At 34.7% G+C, this 22,793-nt stretch overlaps 1 protein-coding gene across 1 annotated transcript in view; it reads left to right on the top strand.

Annotated features, from left to right (window-relative positions):
• Dys (Dystrophin) overlaps positions 1–22,793 on the top strand; it is a 923,162-nt gene that overhangs the window by 86,485 nt on the left and 813,884 nt on the right. The window contains exons 9-12 of the mRNA XM_090409612.1: positions 1,964–2,082; positions 8,648–8,812; positions 9,435–9,616; positions 20,532–20,676. Of these exons, the coding sequence (XP_090265738.1) occupies positions 1,964–2,082; positions 8,648–8,812; positions 9,435–9,616; positions 20,532–20,676 (611 nt within the window). The remainder of the gene's footprint in view (positions 1–1,963; positions 2,083–8,647; positions 8,813–9,434; positions 9,617–20,531; positions 20,677–22,793) is intronic.

Raw genomic sequence — 22,793 nt, 5'->3', positions numbered from 1 at the left:
CTTCAAATTTCTTCCATGTACATGTTTGCAATTATTATAGATAATGTGAAATAGACTGGAAACTTCAAAGAGGTTTAGGATCTTTATTAAAATTTTCACAGTGCACTTTTTTTTGTTGCTCACAGACAAGAAGGTCTCACTGCACATCCACCAAACAAACAATCACGAAATGGATTGATTTATGGTTTTGTTACCTTATCTCAACAGTAATTATCTGTCCCATCATTTCAAGGAATAGTTCACTCACACAATGGCCCAAACAGAATTAGGTACTCTAGCATTGCCATGATATTTAGCAATGTCTCATCTGGCTTTGCAGATGTAGTTGACATAAACAGTGTCATAGACCACCTCTAACATATTTAGAAACAGTGAAGTAAGTACAGGTCTGATAGATGCTTCATATTAATAACTGCTCTTAAGAGGAGTAATTTGGTTTAAAAAACATGCAATTGGTTCTTTTTAATCATTTTAGATATTTTTTCATTTCTAGTTTTTGCTATACAGATATCCTAATAGCTGCCTGCAAAAAAAAAAAAAAAAAAAAAAGACTAAGTATTTGCAGTCTGTTAGTTATCCTCATGATAAGTTACTTCAAAAAAGAGTAGTTGTGGTCAAAAGCCTCTGGATTTTTCATCTCCTCTTTGTGCAGTTTTCAGCTTTCAAAACATAATGCAAGTCACATTATCACCCTGATATAGCAGATATTTTTAATTCATAAAATTAAGTTAATATAGTAATTCAATAAAGAGCCTAAATGCTTCAATTTGGTATGGTTAATTATAGAAATAAGAGTTATTATGGATATATCCTCATTTCACAGCCAAATCAGATTAAAAATTGAACAGAGAGCTTTTGATAATATAGCATTCAGCATTGGAGTTCCCTTTGTATTGCAAAGGGAACTCCATTGTTACAAAAGTTACAAAGTATGTCTTGAAGCCTGTATGTTAGCCTTTTATTAGTGCTTTAAGATTTTATTGGTCTGATAGCTGTTTCAAACCATTGCTTCTCATCAGAAAGAGAGAGAGAGAGAGAGAGATGACCCATCTGAGAGTTCACTTATGAAAAATACAACTTTCTGACATGGAATTGCTACAATATTGAAGAGGATTCTTGTCCTCTTAGGGTTTCTGCCTAGTCTCCGGTCAGAATCAACAGTTCAAAATGACTCTCTGATCAAGGAAATTTTAATGATCTACAAAGGCAACTATAGTGTCGAAGGGCTGTCTCAGAAGCTCTCTAGTCAATTTTGAAACTTTTAAGTTTCAAATTCAGTTATTTGGTTGTGAAATGAGGATGTATCCATAATATCACTTATTCTATAATTAGCCATGCCAAATTGAAGCCTTTAGGCTTATTATTGATTATTTTGATTACTCACTGACTGGGAGGTCACTTACAAAAAATACAAAATACAAACTTGTTTTGGAACTCCCAGGAAATATAAACAAACTTATTTTTGCCTGGCAGAAATAAGTTTGAAAACAGTTTGAAACAGCTGTCAGGCCAACAAAACCTTAATCAGAGCACTAATAAAAGGGAACTATATAGCTGCTGGACAAAGTTTTAAGTAGTGCAATACAAAGGTAACTCTGATGCTGTAGGCTGTTTTCTCTAGTGAATTTTGAAACTTTTAAGTTTCAATTTCAGTTAATTAGCTGTGAAATGAGTATGCATCCATAATATCCCTTATTTCTATTAAGGTTACAAATTTTTAATTTTCAGATACAGTCATTAAAAAAATGTTAAATGCATTTCTTTTCCATAAAGTATTTTTTTAAAATTATTCTTTTGATTAATATTTTGATGTAATACATCTTTTTTATTTTATTTTATTTTATTTTATTTTTTTACATTATCTGTGTGTATTTCAGATTATACCAACAATTTATAATTTTTCCCCTTCACAATTTACAGTCAAAACCTTATACTTTAATACTTGATTTTTCTTATTCCATAGATGTAAATACTAGTCGTCCAGACAAGAAATCTGTGATGATGTATGTGATGTGCTTTTTCCAAGCCTTACCTCATCAAAACATTCCACTTAGAAGGCTAGAATCTGTAGATTTGTCTGATGTAAGTAATTTTTTTTTTTTTAATTTAAACTTAAGGAATACATAAGATTGATTTTAGACTATGAATATACATTTTTTAATGCAATTCTCATTTCACAAATGGTTGTAAACCTAAAGTACACTAGCACATTAGTTGTGGGTGGACTGAGATTTTTTATTAATTTATTTTTACTTGAAGAAACCTTGCTCTAGACACCAGACAGGGAAAATTTTCAGGCTTCCAGTAAGTAAGCAGGTAGATTCATATGAGCATATGAAATTCATTTCTCGTCTAAAGACATTTATAAGCATCCATACCCATGGCAGTTAGAGCCAAGAATTTAGAGAGGTTTTTGATGCTTTACCCCAAACATAGAAATAGTATTCTATCAAAGAACAGATTTGGAATTTATAGAAGGTGAGTAGTTTCTCAGAAGTACCACTGAGAATGCTGAGAAAACTATGAATACCATGTGTTAGAAAAGGCTGGTTGCAAAATTTATCTCCTTTTTTGGATGCTGTGAATACAGGCTTGTTTTCCTGTTCAAGTAGATGCCAGGTAGATATAAAAGATTGTAAACATGATAGAGCATTTATTTTCAGATGTTGCAATCTGCAGTGTAGGATTGAGTGCAAAGCTCAATTTTTTTAAACTTGAGTGACTTGATATATGCTGGATTTTAAACTTGGATTGTTTTTGTAAACTTGTTGGTGAATCAAGGCTGTATAGTGGTTGTAGGTTTTGGGTGAGGTCAAGTACAGAAAGAATTATTTCAGTTGTTTGTGTGGAGCAGGATGTGAAACAGTGTCAGACCATGGAGAGGAGCAGTAGATACTGTGGAAGTCATCTTGTTTGTTACCATTGTGGTCTTAAAGGATATGACACTGAGAAAGGCTGAGTGAAGGACATACTGTGGAAAAGAAAACATGGACAAGGTTATGCTCATATTTTTAGGAAGGATATTATGACATAGAAGATACTATTAAAATAATTTGATTAAGACCTGCAGTATTTTGCCAAAATCAAATTGGTATCATCAGGAACAGTGTACAGATAAATACATGCAGGCATTACATTATGTAAGTGAGCAAACAGTAGGCATAAAAGTTCTAAATAGTGCCACCTAGTAGATGAGATTGAGTGTGTTTTTGGCCTAATGGTCTGAGAATGGCATTTCTCAGATTTCAGACAATATCATGCATCCAATTTATTGAGGTTTTGATAATTTCTTAAGGCAGAGTCAGATATTTCCAAGAATAGTCTCATATTTGTATTTGCTATGTTGAAGTAAGGTGGCCTTTTCCAGAATTTCTTGTGGCAGACGTTCCAAGTATGAGAGAAAAATCTAGCCCTCACCCCTTTCTTAACTACATTCATTCTCAATTTCCATAGATGCCTCTCGTCCTCTCCCCACCCTCTATAAAATGAAAAATTCTATCTATTGATATCCTGCATGATCCTTTCCAAAGTTTGTAGGTCTGTAAGTCTCTAGTATATCACTCACACTTTCTCCTGTTTGCTAACGTGTAGTCCACAAATTCCTAATTTCTTTTCATAATCTGTATTCCATAGTGCCAATATCATCATTAGCACATTCTCCTTTGTTCCTTTTCAACTGTAGGAGGGTGTGCTGAAAACTTGTGATAATCACCATGAAGGAATTGAGGTAGAACTATGTAACTTGCACATTATTTTACATATTCCCCACAAAGTGTTATACACTTGTTACAATGCTGCTGCATCATTTGTATTCCTCTAAGAAAAACGTATTTTCCTTGTTGCACAAAGTAGTCCTCCATTGCGGATATGACTTCATCATCTATGGTAAATTTGGTTCCTTTCAAGTGTTTCTTTAAATTTGAGAATAGGAAATAGTCAGATGGGGCCCAATCTGGTGAATAGGGTGTGTGTGAGGCAGACATCGAAAGCTCAAGTTGTGTTATTGTCTGTTGGGTTTCGTGAGCTGGTGCAGTGCATTGTCCTGCAAAAGCAACATGCCTCTGCTCAGTTTACCAAAGCATTTTTCCTTCAGTTCCTTCAGAGCTGTTGAATAACCTCAGAAACATGGAGACCTGATCTGTATACAATAGTCCAGATGAGGTCGTGTCAAAGCCTTGTAAAAAGGCAAAATGACTTCCTTATTCTTACATGTTCATTTTTGTTTTGTCATTGCAGTTATCCTCTGAATTGTATTCACAGTTTTTAGTATATGATCCCTGAACTTCAACTTCTTATCTACTAAAACTCTAAGATCCATAGCCTGTCAGTTTCTTCTAGCATAATCTACCAATATAATATAGTATTGTATATCTCATTACACCAAAGTGCATAACTTTACTCTTGCTGTACAAAGGATTTACAAGGAAAAATTATCGAACACTTAAAAATTAACTAGTTTTCCTGAAACAGCCATTAAATTGTACTAATGGAATCTTTAATATTCGATAAACTTTTCTCTACATAAATGAGAATCTTCATTTATCAAGTTCCCAAGTTCCTATAAATTTCTTCCACAACTGTTATTCCAGTTTATTTTGTAACACAACAGCTAACTAACATTTAAAGCATCTTTTTTTCTCAAAAATCTGCTACGCGTGGAACTTTTTCTCACTCTTTCCAAAAACTCTTCCATATCTCAACATATCTGTATCTCTCTCTCTCTTGTGTATGTGCGTGCACACACATACATAACATACATATCAATCCAGCTGGGTTTTTTTACTGCATTCTTTTCACTTGTGCATGATACCTCTGGTTCTGCTTCAGCCATGAAGTCATGGAAACAATGGCCACTACATGCTATTTTCATGGCATTTTGCTTCAAAAGTAGTAAACATTCACATTTTCATTCGACTAAGTAAACCTTTCTAACTTTAAACATAGTTCAATTAAATTATAATACTTATTTTGAATACAGTAAACAACAACAAGCAATTCTACTACATTCAATTCATAAAATGTTAATACTACACTTAAACGTAATATGTAAATAATGCACAACTAGATACACACATATAAAAACAAGCAATTAATCATGCATTTCTCACACCACTTTTTTGATATCTGTCACTCAGCCATTCTTTTATCTGAACTTGTAATTTATAATCCAATCCTACATCTTCCAGTTTGTGCAACAGCCTTCCACGTTGAATCTTGTCAAAAGCTTTAGCTAAGTTCAAAAGTATTTTCTTTGCCATCTTTGCCACCACTCCAGAGGTAATGATAGCTCAGTAGTTTAGACACATCAACCTTTATGCCATTCTTGTGCAATGGGATTATCATACATTCTTTCCATTCCTGTGGTGAGACTTAAATTATACAGCCAGTTCACTAAATTGAACACCCTTTTAGCATTCATGCTAATATTCCATCAGTCCCTATTGCCGAATTCATATTCAGTGTTCAACAACTCTAGTTCCTCCTTATATACATGAGTTTCTTCCTTCAACGTAGAGATAGTATTGAGCTCAGTGTTGCATACACTAGGTTGATAGCTTTAGCAAAATGGGCACTCGTTAGTTGAATGATCTCTTCTTCATCCAACTTGATCATTGGAATTAGGCAGTTTAAGTTGTGTACATTGAAGTAAGGATGATGACCTCAATGTTTGCATATTTAAACTACAGAAAACAAAACATTCTAGGTTTGCTATTCTCTTGGCAAACCTAGAATCCTTGTGGAATGCTGATTGATGTTTTGTGAGAAATAACAGTCTGATATAGATGCATAAGTAGTGATGCACATAATTTCATTCATGTTAAGATTATGATTAATGTTATTTTTTTGTGCTTCTTTATGGTTTTTCTTTTGTATTATTGATGTATTTTTATGATTTGTTTGCCATCACATTTTGCAAGAGATGTTTTTCTGTAGTTTAAATATACAAACAGTGAGGTCATCATCCTTACTTCAACATACACAACTAAATACTAAATTTCTAAATACATACAAAGTAGTTCTGAGTGGAACAAGCAGAAACAGTTAATTATTATTAATTACTCTGCAATAATGGCAAATATCTGTTGGATTTCTGCTCAGGACATGGACTGGTTATTACTAACACCATGTTCCAACATAAAAATGTGCACAAATTCACATGGAGAGAAGAGGCAAGGAATAAGAAAAGTCTCATTGACTATGTTATTGTTGATAGTGATGTTTTCTCCCTGCTGCAGGACACCAGAGTGTACACAGGATTTGAAATTGGAAGTGATCACTATTTAGTCTTGAGCAGGATAAAACTGAATTTCATATTGAAAAGAATAACGTGTAAGAAAGTTTTAAAGCGAATAAAAGTTGAGCAGCTCTCAGATGTGAGCTGTAGACTAAAATACACAAAGATTATTGAAGAAAAAATGAAAGAGTTTGAGAACAGGAATCAAACCTTGGAGATTCAGTGGCAAACTCTGAAGAAAACATTGATCGATTCAGCCAGAGAGGCATGTGGTGAAGTTGTCTGTAAGGATAAAAAAATCAGAACTCCCTGGTGGACACAGGAAGTTAAAGAGGCAGTGAAGGAAAAGAAGAAAGCATACCAAAAGTTCCTGTCAAATAAGTCAGCGTGTGCTCTTAGAGAATATAGAGACAAATGCAAGAATGCTAAACACTGTGTAAAACTAGCTAAACAAAAGTCATGGGAGGACTTTGGCAAGAATATAGAAAATAAATATCAAGAAGGTGGCAAAATATTCTGGAGGTTGTTGAAGAAGCTTAAGAATGGAGGAAAGAGTGCTATAAAAGGAATTAGAGATGATAAAGGTGACATGAAAATGGGAGAAAAAGATATCCTTGAAGTATGGAGTAATTACTTTGAAAAACTGCTAAATGAAACAAGCAGTGATGTCAGCACAGTGGTAAAAGACATTGACCAGGCATGCAGTCAGGAATACATATCCATACTTGAAGTAGAAAAAGCCATCAAAGGCTTGAAATGTGGAAAGGCAGCAGGAGTAGATGATATTCGACCAGAAATGCTGAAGTATGGTGGTATAAGATTCTTACAGTGGCTGCACTGCATAGTTCAGAAAGCCTGGACAGAGGGACGAATTCCCGATGATTGGAGTAGAGCTCTCATAGTACCCATATATAAAAAGGGAAATAAAACTTAATGTGAGAATTACAGAGGTATTTCCCTACTGAGTGTTCCTGGCAAGATCTATGCAAGTATACTTGAGAAATGGTTGAGAAGAATTGTGGAAGAAAAGCTTGGTGAAGAACAAGCTGGATTCAGGCCAAATAGAGGCTGTCAGGATCAGATCTTCACTTTACGACAAATAGTCGAGAAAGCATGGGAATATAACAAAGATCTGTATTTAAGTTTTGTCGATCTGGAAAAGGCATATGACAAGGTGCCAAGAGAGAAGCTATTCAATATGCTGCAGTTATATGGTGTCAATGGGGCATTATATCAAGCAATACTTAGTCTTTATTTGAGTGGTAAGTCAGCAGTTAGAATTGAAGGAAGTACAGGAAAATGGTTTAATGTTAAATCTGGTGTGAGACAAGGATGTACATTATCACCTCTGTTATTCATTATCTATATGGATCACATTATGAAGGAAAGTGGTATTAAACATGATATCAAAATTGGAGATGTTAATGTCAGCTCTTTGCTTTATGCAGATGATGTTATACTTCTAAATAAATCCGCTACAAGTCTGCAAGATTCTCTGACTAAATTGAACAGCTGTTGTAATAGATATGGTATGAAGGTCAGCAATAAAAAGACAAAGACAATGAAAATAGGCAGAATCATTGAAAATGTCAACTGTGTTGTGAATGGAGAACCTGTGGAACAAGTAAAACATTTCAGCTATTTAGGCACGATTTTTAGTGAAGATGGTAAATTAAATATAGAAATAGACAACAGAATCAGCAAAGCTGGTATGGTGTGAAGTCATTTGAATAAATTCATATGGAATAAGAAAGAAATTAGTCGGAACACTAAATTAGCTGTATACAAGACAGTGTTCAAACCAGCTTTAACTTATGGATCCGAGAGCTGGGTCAGAAGTAAAACACTTGACCAAAGACTAGAGACCACAGATATGAGAGTCCTGAGAAAGATTGTAGGCGTGAACAGATGGCATCAATGGCAGTATCATATTAAAAACGAGTATATTAGGAAAGAACTTGGCATTGTCAGCATCCAGGAATGCGTTAGCAGAGCTAATCTCAGGTGGTATGGTCACTTAAACAGAATGGGCGAGGAAAGATTAGCAAAACAAGTGTTCTCTGCCAGGTTGGCAGCAAAACGACCCAGAGGAAGACCAAGTTATAGGTGGATTGATACGGTACAAAGTGCCTTAGACGATAGAAATATAAGATCTGATAATGTTGGAGTGATGACAAGTAACAGGCTGATTTGGAGGAAAATTGTAGATAGGAAATTAATAATGATGTAATTTTTTTTTTCATGTAGTACTATCATATCCTGTACACCCCTTGAGGGTACATGGCAGGAATTTGATGATGATGATACTCTGCATAGCAATTTATTCAATTAAGGAACAAACTTCCTCAATTCAACTAAGGAAACAAAACATTTTTAATCTTTACATTCATATATTATTTGTATTATTTGCAGGATCCCAGTGAAAGTGGGCAGGTGTCATCAGGTGATATGAGTTCCTATCAGTCTACCCTAGAGGAGTTCCTTGCCTGGATACTAGGTGCAAAAGAAAAACTTTCTGAACAGAATCTTCTTACAGATGATGTTGAACAAGCCAGGCAACTTTTTAATTCTCATGAGGTATAATTAAATTTTCACTTTCTGGCCTGTAAAATTTTTAATAATTTGATTATTGGAGTACCTGATATTTTGAAAAATAGTTACAGACTGTCATATTATATATAATATTATTAAGCAATTTGTTCATAAAATATGAGCAAATTGCTAAAACGTGACCTTCCTTTAGTTAACTCATGCTGTTCCTTGCAGAGTATAGCATGTTTATCTACTCATTTCTGTATGGAAGTGCTTACCAACCTCTCTAAAATCTTCACTACCACACCAGAGATGTTGATAGGTCGGTAGTTAGACACATCTGTTTTTGCACCACCCTTGTACAATGGAATTGTCATACATTCCTTCCATTCTTGTGGTATCATTCCTGAGCTGTGACTCAAGTTATACAAACATGTGAAAGGCTTAGCCAATTCAGCTGAACGTTCCGTTAGCAAACAGGCTGATATTCCAGCTGTCCCTATAGAAAAATTCTTATTAATAATGATAGGTATTGTTATAAGTCAGTGGGACCTCATGTAATAAATAATTAGAGGCTACCAAATAATAATAATAATAGTAATTGATAGATTTCAACAGTTATTTGTAAGAGATTGTTAACAATGCAGGGATGCTGTTTCTTTTGCAGGAATTTATGTTACAGTTGACGCATCACCAAAACAGTATCACAGATATACTTCAGGAAGGAAACCATCTTGTCAATCAAGGAAAACTTAATAGTGAGGAGGAGCAGACAATCCAAGTTCAAGTTGAGCTTTTGAATGGACAATGGAAAGAGCTGCGAGTAAAGGCTTTAGAGCGACAAAGCGAGTATGTTTCATTTGGTGACCTTTTGTTAGTTAAGATATGCTGTTTTATGTTCACTTTCCTAGAAGTTTGTAATTATCATGTTAGTTGCATACTGACATCATAACAGCATAAGCAGACAACATGGCATTGTTTATTTATTTTTAATTAATTTGCAACTACAACTGAATTTTTCTTTTGAAGTCATTTTATCTTAACATGCTTCTTATTTTTCCTTTGTTTATTTTTTAAAATGTTTTTAATGGAATTTACACAAAACAAAAATTCGAGGACCCATTTGCCGTCTGAATTTTTTCAATATGTATTGATGTAGAATAAAACTGATTGCTTGCTTTCTGCTTCCATCACTCAAAAGCTTCTGTTTACAGATCAGTATATTTATTATTTCTCCACACATTATCGTTTTTAAAAGTACACTAGTGGCAAAAATTGTGGAAACCTTTTGGTGGCTCATGACACCACTTTTTTTTGGAATAATACCATAACATTATTTATCAATTTAAAGATGATTTAATCAAGAATGTAATGCAATAACTTTTATGAAGGATTTTTTTATTAGAACAGCAGTTATAAAGAAGAAAAGTGAAACACATAGAAAAAATGAGATATACAAAAATTCTCACAATGTGAGTTAATATTTAGTTGGGTAACCTTTAGCATTAATTACGGCCTTACAACGCCTTCCCACGGAGTGAACCAAGTTTTTTAGTTCTACAGCTGTTATGATGTGAAACCAAGATTGAATTATTGCTTCTATGAATTGGGTTTTATTGGTGGGTTGCTTCTGACTAACAAGTTTCTTTAGTCTGCTCCATAGCTTTTTGATTGGGTTAAGGTCTGGGCTATTCCCAGGCCATTCCAGCAGTGGAATATGATTATCTTGAAACCACTTTTTGCACACAGCAACAGCATGACATGGAGCTGAATCCTGTTGAAATATAAATGCTTCATTATCTTGGAAACGATCACATGTGGAAGGCTTCAGTTTGGGCTCAAGTATTTCATTTATGTATTTTTGGGCATTTATATTCCCATTAATCATGCAAATTCTGCCCACACCTTTTGATGTCATACAACCCCAGATCATAACACTAAGTGGGTGTTTCATGGTAGGTGTAATGCAATCAGGATGCAAATCTTCTCTAATTCTTCTCTTTATGTATTTTATGCCATCACTACCAGACAGGGAGATTTTGGTCTCATCACTCCAAATAACACTGTCCCATTGTTTCACTGTCCAGTTAACATGGGTTTTAGCCCCAGTTTAATCTTTTCAACCTTTGTTTGAGAGATAAAAATGGTTTTTTTCGTCGAATTCTAGCATATAGACCAAATTCTTGCAGTCTGCGCCAAACAGTCCTTGCACTCAACTTCACATTGTATTGCGCCATTTCATCTTGTATACACCCAGATGATTTTCTTCTGTCACGTAGACACAATCTCTCAATTCTATCATTACTTGCTGTTGTGCACCTTTTCCTGCCTTTACCAGTCTGGTTTTGTAGTGACCGAGTCTCCTTATACCTCTTCAAAAATTTAGAAATGCCACCTTTGGTTAAATTTCCACCAATTTTTCTTCTAATTTCTTCAAAACTGTAGCCTTGTTCACTTAATAGTACTATTTTACATCGCTTTCTAGGTGACCAGTCAACTCTTTGCACCATTTCTTTAATTTTAATTGCGTTTTACAAGCTCACTAAATGAAAGAACACAAAAAAAACCCAACCAACTTGATAGCAATCACATAACACACTGACAAATGTCCTCCTCTCAGCTCCAATACATGACATCAATAGCTGAATCCTACTGTGACCTTATTGGCTCATTGCCAAAACAAGATGACACCTGATAGGCTTTCTAAACACTCATGTTGGCTACATTCAAATGAAGGAAAGCTACTTCATATCAACCGAAGCAAGTTGTGCTTTTTTCTGGTTATTTGGCTATAACTTTTCATAGAATACAGATAATTGAACAAACTTTGTTGCTTTATATTCTTGATTAAATTACTTTCCACTGATATATAATTTTATGATATTACACAAAAAAAAGTGGTGTCATGAGCCATCAAACCTCAAAAATACACTTTTTCCAAAAGGTTTCCACAATTTTGGCCACTAGTGTATGTCACAAGGGCTTTACTAACGTGAGCCTGTAACATTCATTTCTCTGATAGTTTGCTTCAACTGGAAGTTGAATTTCTTAAATTTTTTCTTAAAAAATTTAAGAAACACAACCAAAAAACTTTCTTAAAATGCAACAAACACATTTTTTAATGTGCTTGATTATGTTTTTAAAGAAAAAAAATCAGTTTAGTAACTACATTTATGCTATTAATGAAATTGGTCAAATCCCTCAAAGCTACTTTCTCCAAATGGAGTGTACCAATTTTCCTGTTTGTGCCATTCATCCTATTTTGGCCAGACTGGTTGGTCATAGATGATTACATAATCAGTATTACATCATGTCATGTAAATCTGACCTTGCACAACTAATCATATGCACAGATGGGTATTTAAATATTAGCATTTTTTCAAAGCGTACTCAGAGCCCTTGTTGCACCAATCTAATTTTAACCACAAAAATTTACTCTGTTAAATTTACTCCCAAAATCTGTGAAACTGTTATACTGAATTGTTTAAAATGAATGATGCTACATTATTCAACTGATTATAATTATTATTATCATCCAGGCATTTCCACATAGTTCTAAGAGTCATTGCAGGTGGCCCACAGTAGCCTTTCACACAGTGCCTATCATAGGAAAGATTTTGATTTCTAGACATTTCATTGCAGCTTCTCTAGAAACCTGTAGTTCCTTTGACAAAAAAAAAAAAAAAAAGTATGGCATTTATATCTATACTTAAGCATTATTGCTGAGCATCTTTCTTCCACTGATAATAAGTATGACCTATCATCAGTGGAGCATACACGATTACAAGCTGCTTATTACATTAATGAAACTGAAGTGCAAGAAATTGATGAGGCTAGGGATTTGGAATAATGATGGAGAGGTAGTTGAAGTTCAGAAGATATATTGCAGAAGCAAGACAAATAGCTCATAAGTTCTTAGGATTACTTGAATGTTGAAGATGATATTGACAAATAGAGAAGAGAAAGTTATCTTTTTTTTTATTATGCTTGGATATGACCACATCTGATCATTTATCATAGACTTAGATCATAGATCATTTATCATAGACTTTTTGGTTTCTTGGTGATGAAGAAATGGTGGAGAGGATTTAGAGACAAGTGATCATGATAGTAACAGATCTGTACCCTATGAAAATAGATGAAATGTTTGTGGCTTACAAAGTTTGGTTGATAAGCAGAAAAGAGAGAGATATGATAGAAACATACAAGTTGCTAATGGATTTTATAGGATAGATGGAGAAGAAATTTTTCAGTACATGATGAGAACAATTTCACTCTTGTAAGTTGTGTAAGAATTTAGTTAGCAAGGGCATGAGGACTAGACTTTTTACTTGGGAGTAGTGAATGAGTGGAATGTTTTGTTGTTTTAGGACATTACAATGTAGCAGATATGATAAGTAAATAGATTTAATTATGTCTTCCAATTATTTTGACAAAAGCTAAATTGGCATCATCAGAGAAACAATACACTAGTAATGATATGTATATGTGGGAGTCTTCTGAAATAAAGAGAGGGGAGGCCTTTAGTCCTAAATTGCATCTCCTATTTGGCTTGATTAAGTGTTTTTGGTGTTAGGTTGATTGGCTGCAGATGAAAGTGTCCCAGATGCAAAGCAATTTAATGCCACCATATTTTGTTGAGGTTAGGATAGTTTGTGAGAGCATATGCAAATTCAAGGAAAAGTCTCACTTTTTTTTTTTTTTCCCCAGTGGAGTAAGGCTGCCTTTTTCCAATGGAATCTGTGGTCAGTATCCAAGGCATGGTCTCATAATCCTGAGTTGGCACAGTGGTGGAGTTGTATGTACTCTCATTACTCCAAGATCCTGATGTTGGCTGTTCTGCTTGTTTGCCCATAATAAGGTTGTAGCTGCAGAACTTGGTAGACACCAAGTTGTAGCTGGTCTTTAGGAGTGCAGATAAGGGATGCTAATTTCTTGTTCTCAATGAAATACAATCACAAGATTGTATTTCATTGGGAATATTTTCCCTTTTCAGAGGTGCTCCAGATGTATGGGATTTTGATGTATTTATTGTAGCCTATGTGTGTATGTATGGAGGATGGATGTGTAATATAGGTTAATATATATATATTTATTTATTTTTTATCTGATGGCAGGTTGTAGCCATTGGCTAAAAGGTATTGTGTATGTTGTTGAGTTCAGAAGTGAATGTACTGTCATCAGCACAAACCAACTTTATCCATTTGACCAGGTTTTTTATAAGGCCATACTGCTGGGGTGGCATGAGTGTTGGTAGATGTATTTACCTACATGTTTCAGTTTTCTGTAGACAGTGAAAGCCAAGGATTCATCTGGTCATTGTGTAATGTGACTAAATGGCTCCTTGGCTTTCATTGTCTGTAGAAAATCTAAACATACAGAATTATAAAAGAATTACACAGAAGGTCATAGAATTAAACAGAAAGTTTGATGTTTGTGATGAAAAATTTATTTTCCCTTAAGAAGTACTAAAGAAAAAATATCTCTTTGAACAGTATGTGCAGTCAATTGATCTGCAGTCAACTGATCCAGGTCAGGATTCTATGAAATGTGTATGTAAGAAAAGAAGTTAGAACTGAAGTATGTTTATGTGTGAAGAAAATGTTTGGAATGCAATTCTTGTAGATAGGCTTATATTTTGGTAATATACACATGACTATTAAATTATTTAAGGAATTTACAACATATAATGGAATATTAATTAAAAGAAACTTTAATAATACCTCCTATATTTCGGCAATGTCACATTGCCATCTTCATTGGAACATAAACTATGACACATGCATGCAGGTACTACAAAAAACAAATGAGGCAGAAGAGAGAAAACTACTGTTGTTCCTAGAGGTGTCCCTTAGTGGGTTATATTGGGTTGTCTTGGTTGGGCTGAAGTTCTCAAGCTTCCCAAATTTGGGGCAGTCTCATGCAGTCTCTTTGGTGGAGCAGATAAGGGATGCTAATTTCCTATAAGCACCCCCATATAGGAATATTTCCTAATATTCCTATATGGGGGTGCGGTCAAAGCTGTATAACTGAGAGGAGACCTCCACATAGCCTTTAAAGGAATGCGGAGAACCGACCAGGGCTTCTGACCTAATGTCCAATCCTCACCTTCTCGTGGTGCACCCTGTTGGGTATCTACTTTGATACTGAATGAACGAGGATGGGCTGGCAATTTGGGATTTAGCCGACCAAATTGTATTCTTATTGGTTAAACCAAAATAAAATATGATGGTACAACATGACAAAATTTCATGCCGGCTGGGGCGTCGCCCGGTTAAACAAGACCCCCGTTGTTTTCGCCAGGGAACCAGGGCGAACAGCGAAAAGTCAGCTACTGGAACAAATCTGAAAACAAACCCCAACTCAACATCACCAGAGTTAAAGATCGGTACTATCAACGTAAGAAGCCTGAATGGCAAAGAAATGGAGCTAGCTGAGGAATTAGATAAGTACCAGATCGACATAATAGGGGTGACTGAAACAAAAAAGACCAAAACTGGTGAGATCTTTCTGAGCAATAAATACAAAATGTTATATTCAGGCAATGACAATCAAGGAAAAGAAGGAGTAGCCATAGTATTCAACACAAAATACGAGGCTAATCTTCTTGAATGGCAGTCAGTCTCAAGTAGAGTAATGTGGGCAAATATGAGAATGGGGAACTGGACAATGAGACTTATTTGTGCCTATGGTCCCACAGAAGGTTCTACTAAGGTAGAAGTGGAGGAATTTTTTGAGGCTTTAGAAAAAGCAACTGACACAATGAAAAAGGAAAAGTTGGTCCTTGTTGGGGATCTAAATAGCAGAGTAGGAAATGATTGTGAGAGATACAAAAATATTTTGGGAAAATTTGGAGAAAAGAGCAAAGCTAATAATAATGGCAAATATCTGTTGGATTTCTGCTCAGGACATGGACTGGTTATTACTAACACCATGTTCCAACATAAAAATGTGCACAAATTCACATGGAGAGAAGAGGCTAGGAATAAGAAAAGTCTCATTGACTATGTTATTGTTGATAGTGATGTTTTCTCCCTGGTGCAGGACACCAGAGTGTACAGAGGATTTGAAATTGGAAGTGATCACTATTTAGTCTTGAGCAGGATAAAATTGAATTTCATATTGAAAAGAATAACATGTAAGAAAGTTTTAAAGCGAATAAAAGTTGAGCAGCTCTCAGATGTGAACTGTAGACTAAAATACAGAAATATTATTGAAAAGAAAATGAAAGTGTTTGAGAACAGGAATCAAACCTTGGAGATTCAGTGGCAAACTCTGAAGGAAACATTGATTGATTCTGCCAGAGAGGCATGTGGTGAGGTTGTGTGCAAGGATAAAAAAATCAGAACTCCCTGGTGGACACAGGAAGTTAAAGAGGCAGTGAAGGAAAAGAAGAAAGCATATCAAAAGTTCCTGGCAAATAAGTCAGCTTTTACTCTTACAGAATACAGAGACAAATGTAAGAAAGCTAAACAGTGTGTAAAACTAGCTAAACAAAAGTCATGGGAGGACTTTGGCAAGAATATAGAAAATAAATATCAAGAAGGTGGCAAAATATTCTGGAGGTTGTTGAAGAAGCTTAGGAATGGAGGAAAGAGTGCTGTAAAAGGAATTAGAAATGATAAAGGTGAAATGAAAACAGGAGAAAAAGATATCCTTGAAGTATGGAGTAATTACTTTGAAAAACTGCTAAATGAAACAAGCAGTGATGACAGCACAGTGGTAAAAAACACTGACCAGGCATGCAGTCAGGAATACATATCCATACTTGAAGTAGAAAAAGAAAGACAAAAAACAAAGGCTTGAAATGTGGAAAGGCAGCAGGAGTAGATGATATTCGAACAGAAATGCTGAAGAATGGTGGTGTGAGAGTCTTACATTGGCTTTACTGCATAATTCAGAAGGCCTGGAGAGAGGGACGAATTCCCGATGATTGGAGTAGAGCTCTCATAGTACCCATATATAAAAAGGGAAATAAAACTGAATGTGAGAATTACAGAGGTATTTCCCTACTGAGTGTTCCTTGCAAGATCTATGCAAGTGTACTTGAGAAACGGTTGAGAAGAATTGTTGAAGAAAAGCTTGGTGAAGAACAAGCTGGATTCAGGCCAAAATAGAAGCTGTCAGGATCAGATCTTCACTTTACGACAAATAGTCGAGAAAGCATGGGAATATAACAAAGATCTGTATTTAAGTTTTGTCGATTTGGAAAAGGCATATGACAAGGTGCCAAGAGAGAAGCTATTCAATACGCTGCAGTTATATGGTGTCAATGGGGCATTATATCAAGCAATACTTAGTCTTTATTTGAGTTGTGAGTCAGCAGTTAGAATTGAAGGAAGTACAGGAAGATGGTTTAATGTTAAATCTGGTGTGAGACAAGGATGTACATTATCACCTCTGTTTTTCATTATCTATATGGATCACATTATGAAGGAATGTGGTATTAAACCTGATATCAAAATTGGAGATGTTAATGTCAGCTCTTTGCTTTATGCGGATGATGTTATACTTCTAAATAAATCCACTACAAGTCTGCAAGATTCTCTGACTAAATTGAATAGCTGTTGTAATAGATATGGTATGAAGGTCAGTAATAAAAAGACAAAGACAATGAAAATAGGCAGAATCATTGAAAATGTCAACTGTGCTGTGAATGGAGAACCTGTGGAACAAGTAAAACATTTCAGCTACTTAGGCACAATTTTTACTGAAGATGGTAAATTAAATATAGAAATAGACTACAGAATCAGCAAAGCTGGTATGGTGGGAAGTCAATTGAATAAATTCATATGGAATAAGAAAGAAATTAGTCGGAACACTAAATTAGCTGTATACAAGACAGTGTTCAAACCAATTTTAACTTATGGATCTGAGAGATGGGTCAGAAGTAAAACACTTGACCAAAGACTAGAGACCGCAGATATGAGAGTCCTGAGAAAGATTAGAGGCGTGAACAGATTGCATCAATGGCAATATCATATTAAAAATGAGGATATTAGGAAAGAACTTGACATTGTCAGCATCCAGGAATGCGTTAGCTGAGCTAATCTCAGATGGTATGGTCACTTAAATAGAATGGGAGAGGAAAGATTAGCAAAACAAGTGTTCTCTGCCAGGTTGGCAGGAAAACGACCCAGAGGAAGACCAAGATATAGGTGGATTGATACGGTACAAAGTGTCTTAGATGATAGAAATATAAGATCTGATAATGTTGGAGTCTTGACAAGTAACAGACTGATTTGGAGGAAAATTGTAGATAGGAAGTTAGTAATGATGTAATTTTTTCATATAGTACTGTCATATCCTGTACACCCCTTGAGGGTACATGGAAGGAATTTGATGATGATGATGATGAATTTCCTATATGGTTTGTAACAAGAAGTCAGGTCATTTTTGAAGATTTTGGTTAACTTTTCAGAGGTGCCCCGTCTTCGAGAAATATGTTTGCTAGCACCAGGGAAAGCGGACCACTCATGGCTGGACCGGTGTTTTGTTTGTAGACCTTGTCTTCGAATCTGAAGTAGCCTGAGTTGACAAACATATTTCTAGCAAACATTGGTATCTCTCAGATTCTAGTTATTAAATTTATTTTAATGATATATATATACCTTTGGATACTTTGCTAAGGCTTTTGATAGAATACAGTATGGAAGGCTATTACATGAGTTAAATGATATGATGGATTATAAACTGTTACCTTAGATAAGAGGATGGCTGACTGATAAATATCAAAAAATGGTGTATGTGAGTGCAAAATTTAAGATGACCAATGAGACTTAGATTGAACAACTTCATCAGAGGCACTGCAAGTTCTCTTGTATATTCACATAGCACACAGGTTGACATGCATCCAGTCCCACTGCTGTATTCAAGTTGATTTTTTTCAATATGCTGAGCATCTCTTGTTTTGTTGTTGTTGTTGTTGTTGTGTGTGTGTGTGTGTGTGTGTGTGTGTGTGTGTGTGTGTGTGTGTGTGTGTGATCTAGTTATTTTTGACTCTTGGTGATCTTAGAAACAAAAGCTCTCTATCCCACTCTGTCTCTTGTCCTTTCTTTCAGCAATTGTAAGTTGATAAGTTCTTTTATATTATCCACCCAACTCTTTTGCAGTCTTCTTCTTTTTCTTCTCATTCCCTCAATCTTCTCCAGCATAATTGATTTTGCCTTTTTTACCATATTGGTCACCCTTCTGACCTATGTCTTATACTGCTCAGGTACCTGCTGGTCACTTTTCTCTTTGAATTCCCTTCACAAATTTTATTTTATTTTTTGTAGCTTCTGCTTAATGATGGTATTCATCCATTTCATTCCCACTTGATTTATCCTCCTGACTCTAGGTATGTGGTCTGCTATTACTTCTCTCAAATACTCCTTTACCTCCCATGCACTATTAACAACCATATTAAATATTAAAAATACTATTACATCCTATCCCAGTAGCTACGTCATTTTCTGTCAACCAGGTCTCACTGATGCCAATAATTTTGGCCAAGTCACACTGACCAATGTCCAAAACTCCTCCCCTTTATTTCTAATACTTCTGGCATTCATGTACAGTGGAATCTCGGTTGTCGAACATAATTTGTTCCTAAAGGCTGTTTGGAAACCAATTTGTTTGAAAACTGAAGCCATTTTCCCCTAAGAATTAATGCACAATGGATTAATCTGTTTCTGAACCCCAGATGATTGCTTATTTAAATCTTTATAACAGTACTTCATGCATAAAATCGTATACAAAAACAATGAAAATGCATACCATCTTACACAAAAAGGATAAACACAATAAATAGATAAAATATAGATGAAAATTGATCGCGTCCTTATTTTTGAGTATTGTACAGATCATTGATTTCGCCATACTGAACTGCATAGCAAGATCCGAGACACGGCCATTTTCTTATTTGGATATGATTTCTTTTTTCACTTCTATCGTGGTTGTAAAAACTTTTCTTTTTGCTTTGCTGTTATCGCTATCCTTCTTCGGCCCCACGGTGGCTTATTTGATAATTTAAAAAAAAAAAAAAAAAAAAATATATATATATATATATATATATATATAAATATATATATATATATAAATAAAATCAAGAAAAGGCACTGCAAATTCAAGAATGTGAATGAGTTAAAGGGGAAGTATGACAGGTATTTAATGGTTAGTCTTTTGACTAACCATTAAATACCTGTCATACTTCCGTCAAAAGACTCATCAATCGATGAGTCTTTTGACTCCATGGAGGCAACTTATAATAATATACAATAGGTGTTTTAAATTAATTCTCCAGAAATTCTAGCAGGTGTCTGCACTGAGGGAGGCAACGGCATAACTGATGCTCTCCTGCCATTATCTTGGCTCGCAGAGCATGTGGTTGCTGGTTTGCTTGTTTGGGAACCCAGATTCTGTTCAGAAACCGGTGCGTTTTTTTGTTAGGAAAATATGTTTGGGAACCGATTTGTTCGAGATGAGAGTCGTTCAACAACTGAGGTTCCACTGTACATACGTTTCAACATCCCTTGAACCAACATTTCCCTTTGTGTAATGTCATTACTTTGTTATGTTATGGAACCTTGGTCAAGACTTTTTTTTTTGAGTAGTTGAATAGTAAGTAAGTGAGTTATAGTGAATGTTTGCTATCATGAGAAATTTGTTTCAGTTTCTTTTAATATCAGTAAATTATCAGGAAATTAATAGAACATTGCTTTTTCAAATAAAATGTTTTAAATTAAAATGGTACTGAAATCTAAAGAAATAAAACATTTTGAAGGCTTCATGAATTGCTGATGAGGTTACAACAACAACAATTAGATGGTCTAAGGAGATGGCTCACAGATATGGAAGATAAAATAAGCCGAATAGGAACTATTGGACCTGATTTGTCTGCAGTGAAAAATCAAATGGATATGCTAAAGGTAAGAAAGGAAGGTACCTGATTTGTGTTTCATGCAAACGAAATATTAATAATTAAGACTTGATGTAATATTTTGTTTTGTTGGTAAATATTTTTGGGTCATACAGTTTTTTATTTGTTTTGTCACTTTTTTTTTTCCTTTCTTGTAGAAAATTTGGTAATGTATAGCTCCTGCAGTATGACATAAAGAGAGAGAGAGAGACATTGATTTTAGACAAATTATGGACTCTGCAACCGTGTTATAAATAACTATTTTAATTTCCTGATGTTCGTATTAAGGTCATCATCTGGAATATACACACATATAAAGACAAGCTATAAGTTTTAAAAGAGGTATACCGTGAGTAGACATATCGATACAAAATTAATAACGGAAAAAACTTGCATACAAGATTATTTAATAGTATAATTTTCGTCTGTGTGTCACATGCATCTTCGGTACATATTAAGCTCAAATTACACAATAACAAAAAGCGCCACCTAAGTAGCTGGTGTAAGATAACTAAAAAGGTCAATAAATTTCCTAAAAAAAAAAAAAAATAATAATTAATTAATTAATACAATAAAAAGTTATGAAGATTAGCTGATTTGTAAAGTACTATCTCCCATAAAGAGGATAGACGTAAGCCATCGGATCTGTTTAAGTTAGGAGAATGAAGTAGAGTTTCACATGTTTCTTTATAAAGGCGTTCCATGAGGAACTGACTTTTGTGAAGAACTCTTGTCTTTCTCCAATGAACTCTATGTCTGGTGAAGATGGCATGTTCTGTTCTGCAAGTCCAGACTTTTCACGTTTAAAGTATTCAGTATAAGATTGGTGTTCTTCTAGCCAAATAGAGGCAGATCTTCCTGTTTGTTCGAAATAAGATAATCCACAAGAGCACGGAATCTGGTAGACACCTGGATGATTAAGATGTGGAATCTTGTCCTTAGGAGAAGTGAGAAAGGTTGAGATTTTTCTAAACAGTCGAAAGGCAACAAAAATATTCAGTGGTTTTAAAACTTTTGCTATACATTCACTGATGCCTTGTACATAAGGGATAGGAATGCACGTTATTTCTTCTGTGTTTGAAGAGGAAGAGATGTTAAAATTACTCAAAGTTCTTTTAATGAAGAAATTCTTATAACCATTAGATAGAAAGGAAGAAGTTATATATTGTAGTTCTTTCTGTAAAAGATCGTCTGAAGAACAAAAGGAGCGGGCCTGATGAACCAGTATTTTGATAGTTCCTGCCTTTTGACTGGGATGGTGATGAGATTCCGCATGGATATAATGGCCTGTATGAGTATTCTTTCTATAAACTGAGAAATGTAGGTTACCATCTGGTTGGCAAAGAATTAGAAGATCTTAAAAGGCTAACTGCTTATTTGATTCTACTTCTAGGGTAAACTTGATCCTAGGATGAAGTGCGTTTAACTTAGTGAGAAGTTGTTGAAGTTCATCCGAAGAGCCATTCCATACAGCAAAAATGTCATCGACATATCTGAACCAATGAGTAGGTCTGGGAGAAGTTCTGGTTCAGATATGTCGATGACATATCTTTTTTCCAGTGTGATGTCTTTGATTTTGTTTACAAAGTATTGTGTGTTTTTTAATATAAAGTGGGAATGACCTACCAACTCCTTTTCTGTGTGAACTACAGAAAACATAAGAGCATACATATAAATAATTAAAATCATACATTTAAAGAAATAGCCATTAAAAAGAATAGGGATTAAGAGAATACATTAAGAGATAAAAATTCCACTTACAAAAGCATAAAATGTCAGATTTCACTCATGTCAGATTTTACTGTAACAATACGATCATATCCAGGTCATTTCATAACTAACAGAAAAATACAGAGAATACCAAATCCCTCTATGTTTCCTCTTTATTGATTTTAAAAAAGCATTTGATACCATAGAACACAATGCAGTCATCATTGCCTTATTGGAAATAAATGTGGATCCTACTTATATCCACATGATAAAAGAAATTAATAAAAATCAGACCACACAAATAACCCTATTTGATCAACCTTTAAATATAGATATAAAGAGAGGGGTCCGTCAAGGCAATGTGATCTCCCCAAATCTATTTACCATCACTTTAGAATACATTCTGAAAAAAATAGA

The sequence above is a fragment of the Typopeltis vanoorti genome, chromosome 19, assembly GCF_054136105.1.
Source record: "Typopeltis vanoorti isolate ZY-2024b chromosome 19, IOZ_Tvanoo_1.0, whole genome shotgun sequence".
In the NCBI taxonomy this organism is placed as follows: Eukaryota; Metazoa; Arthropoda; class Arachnida; order Uropygi; family Thelyphonidae; genus Typopeltis; species Typopeltis vanoorti.
Note: the sequence above shows the minus strand (reverse complement) of the source record. Positions and strands in the feature narration are given on the sequence as shown.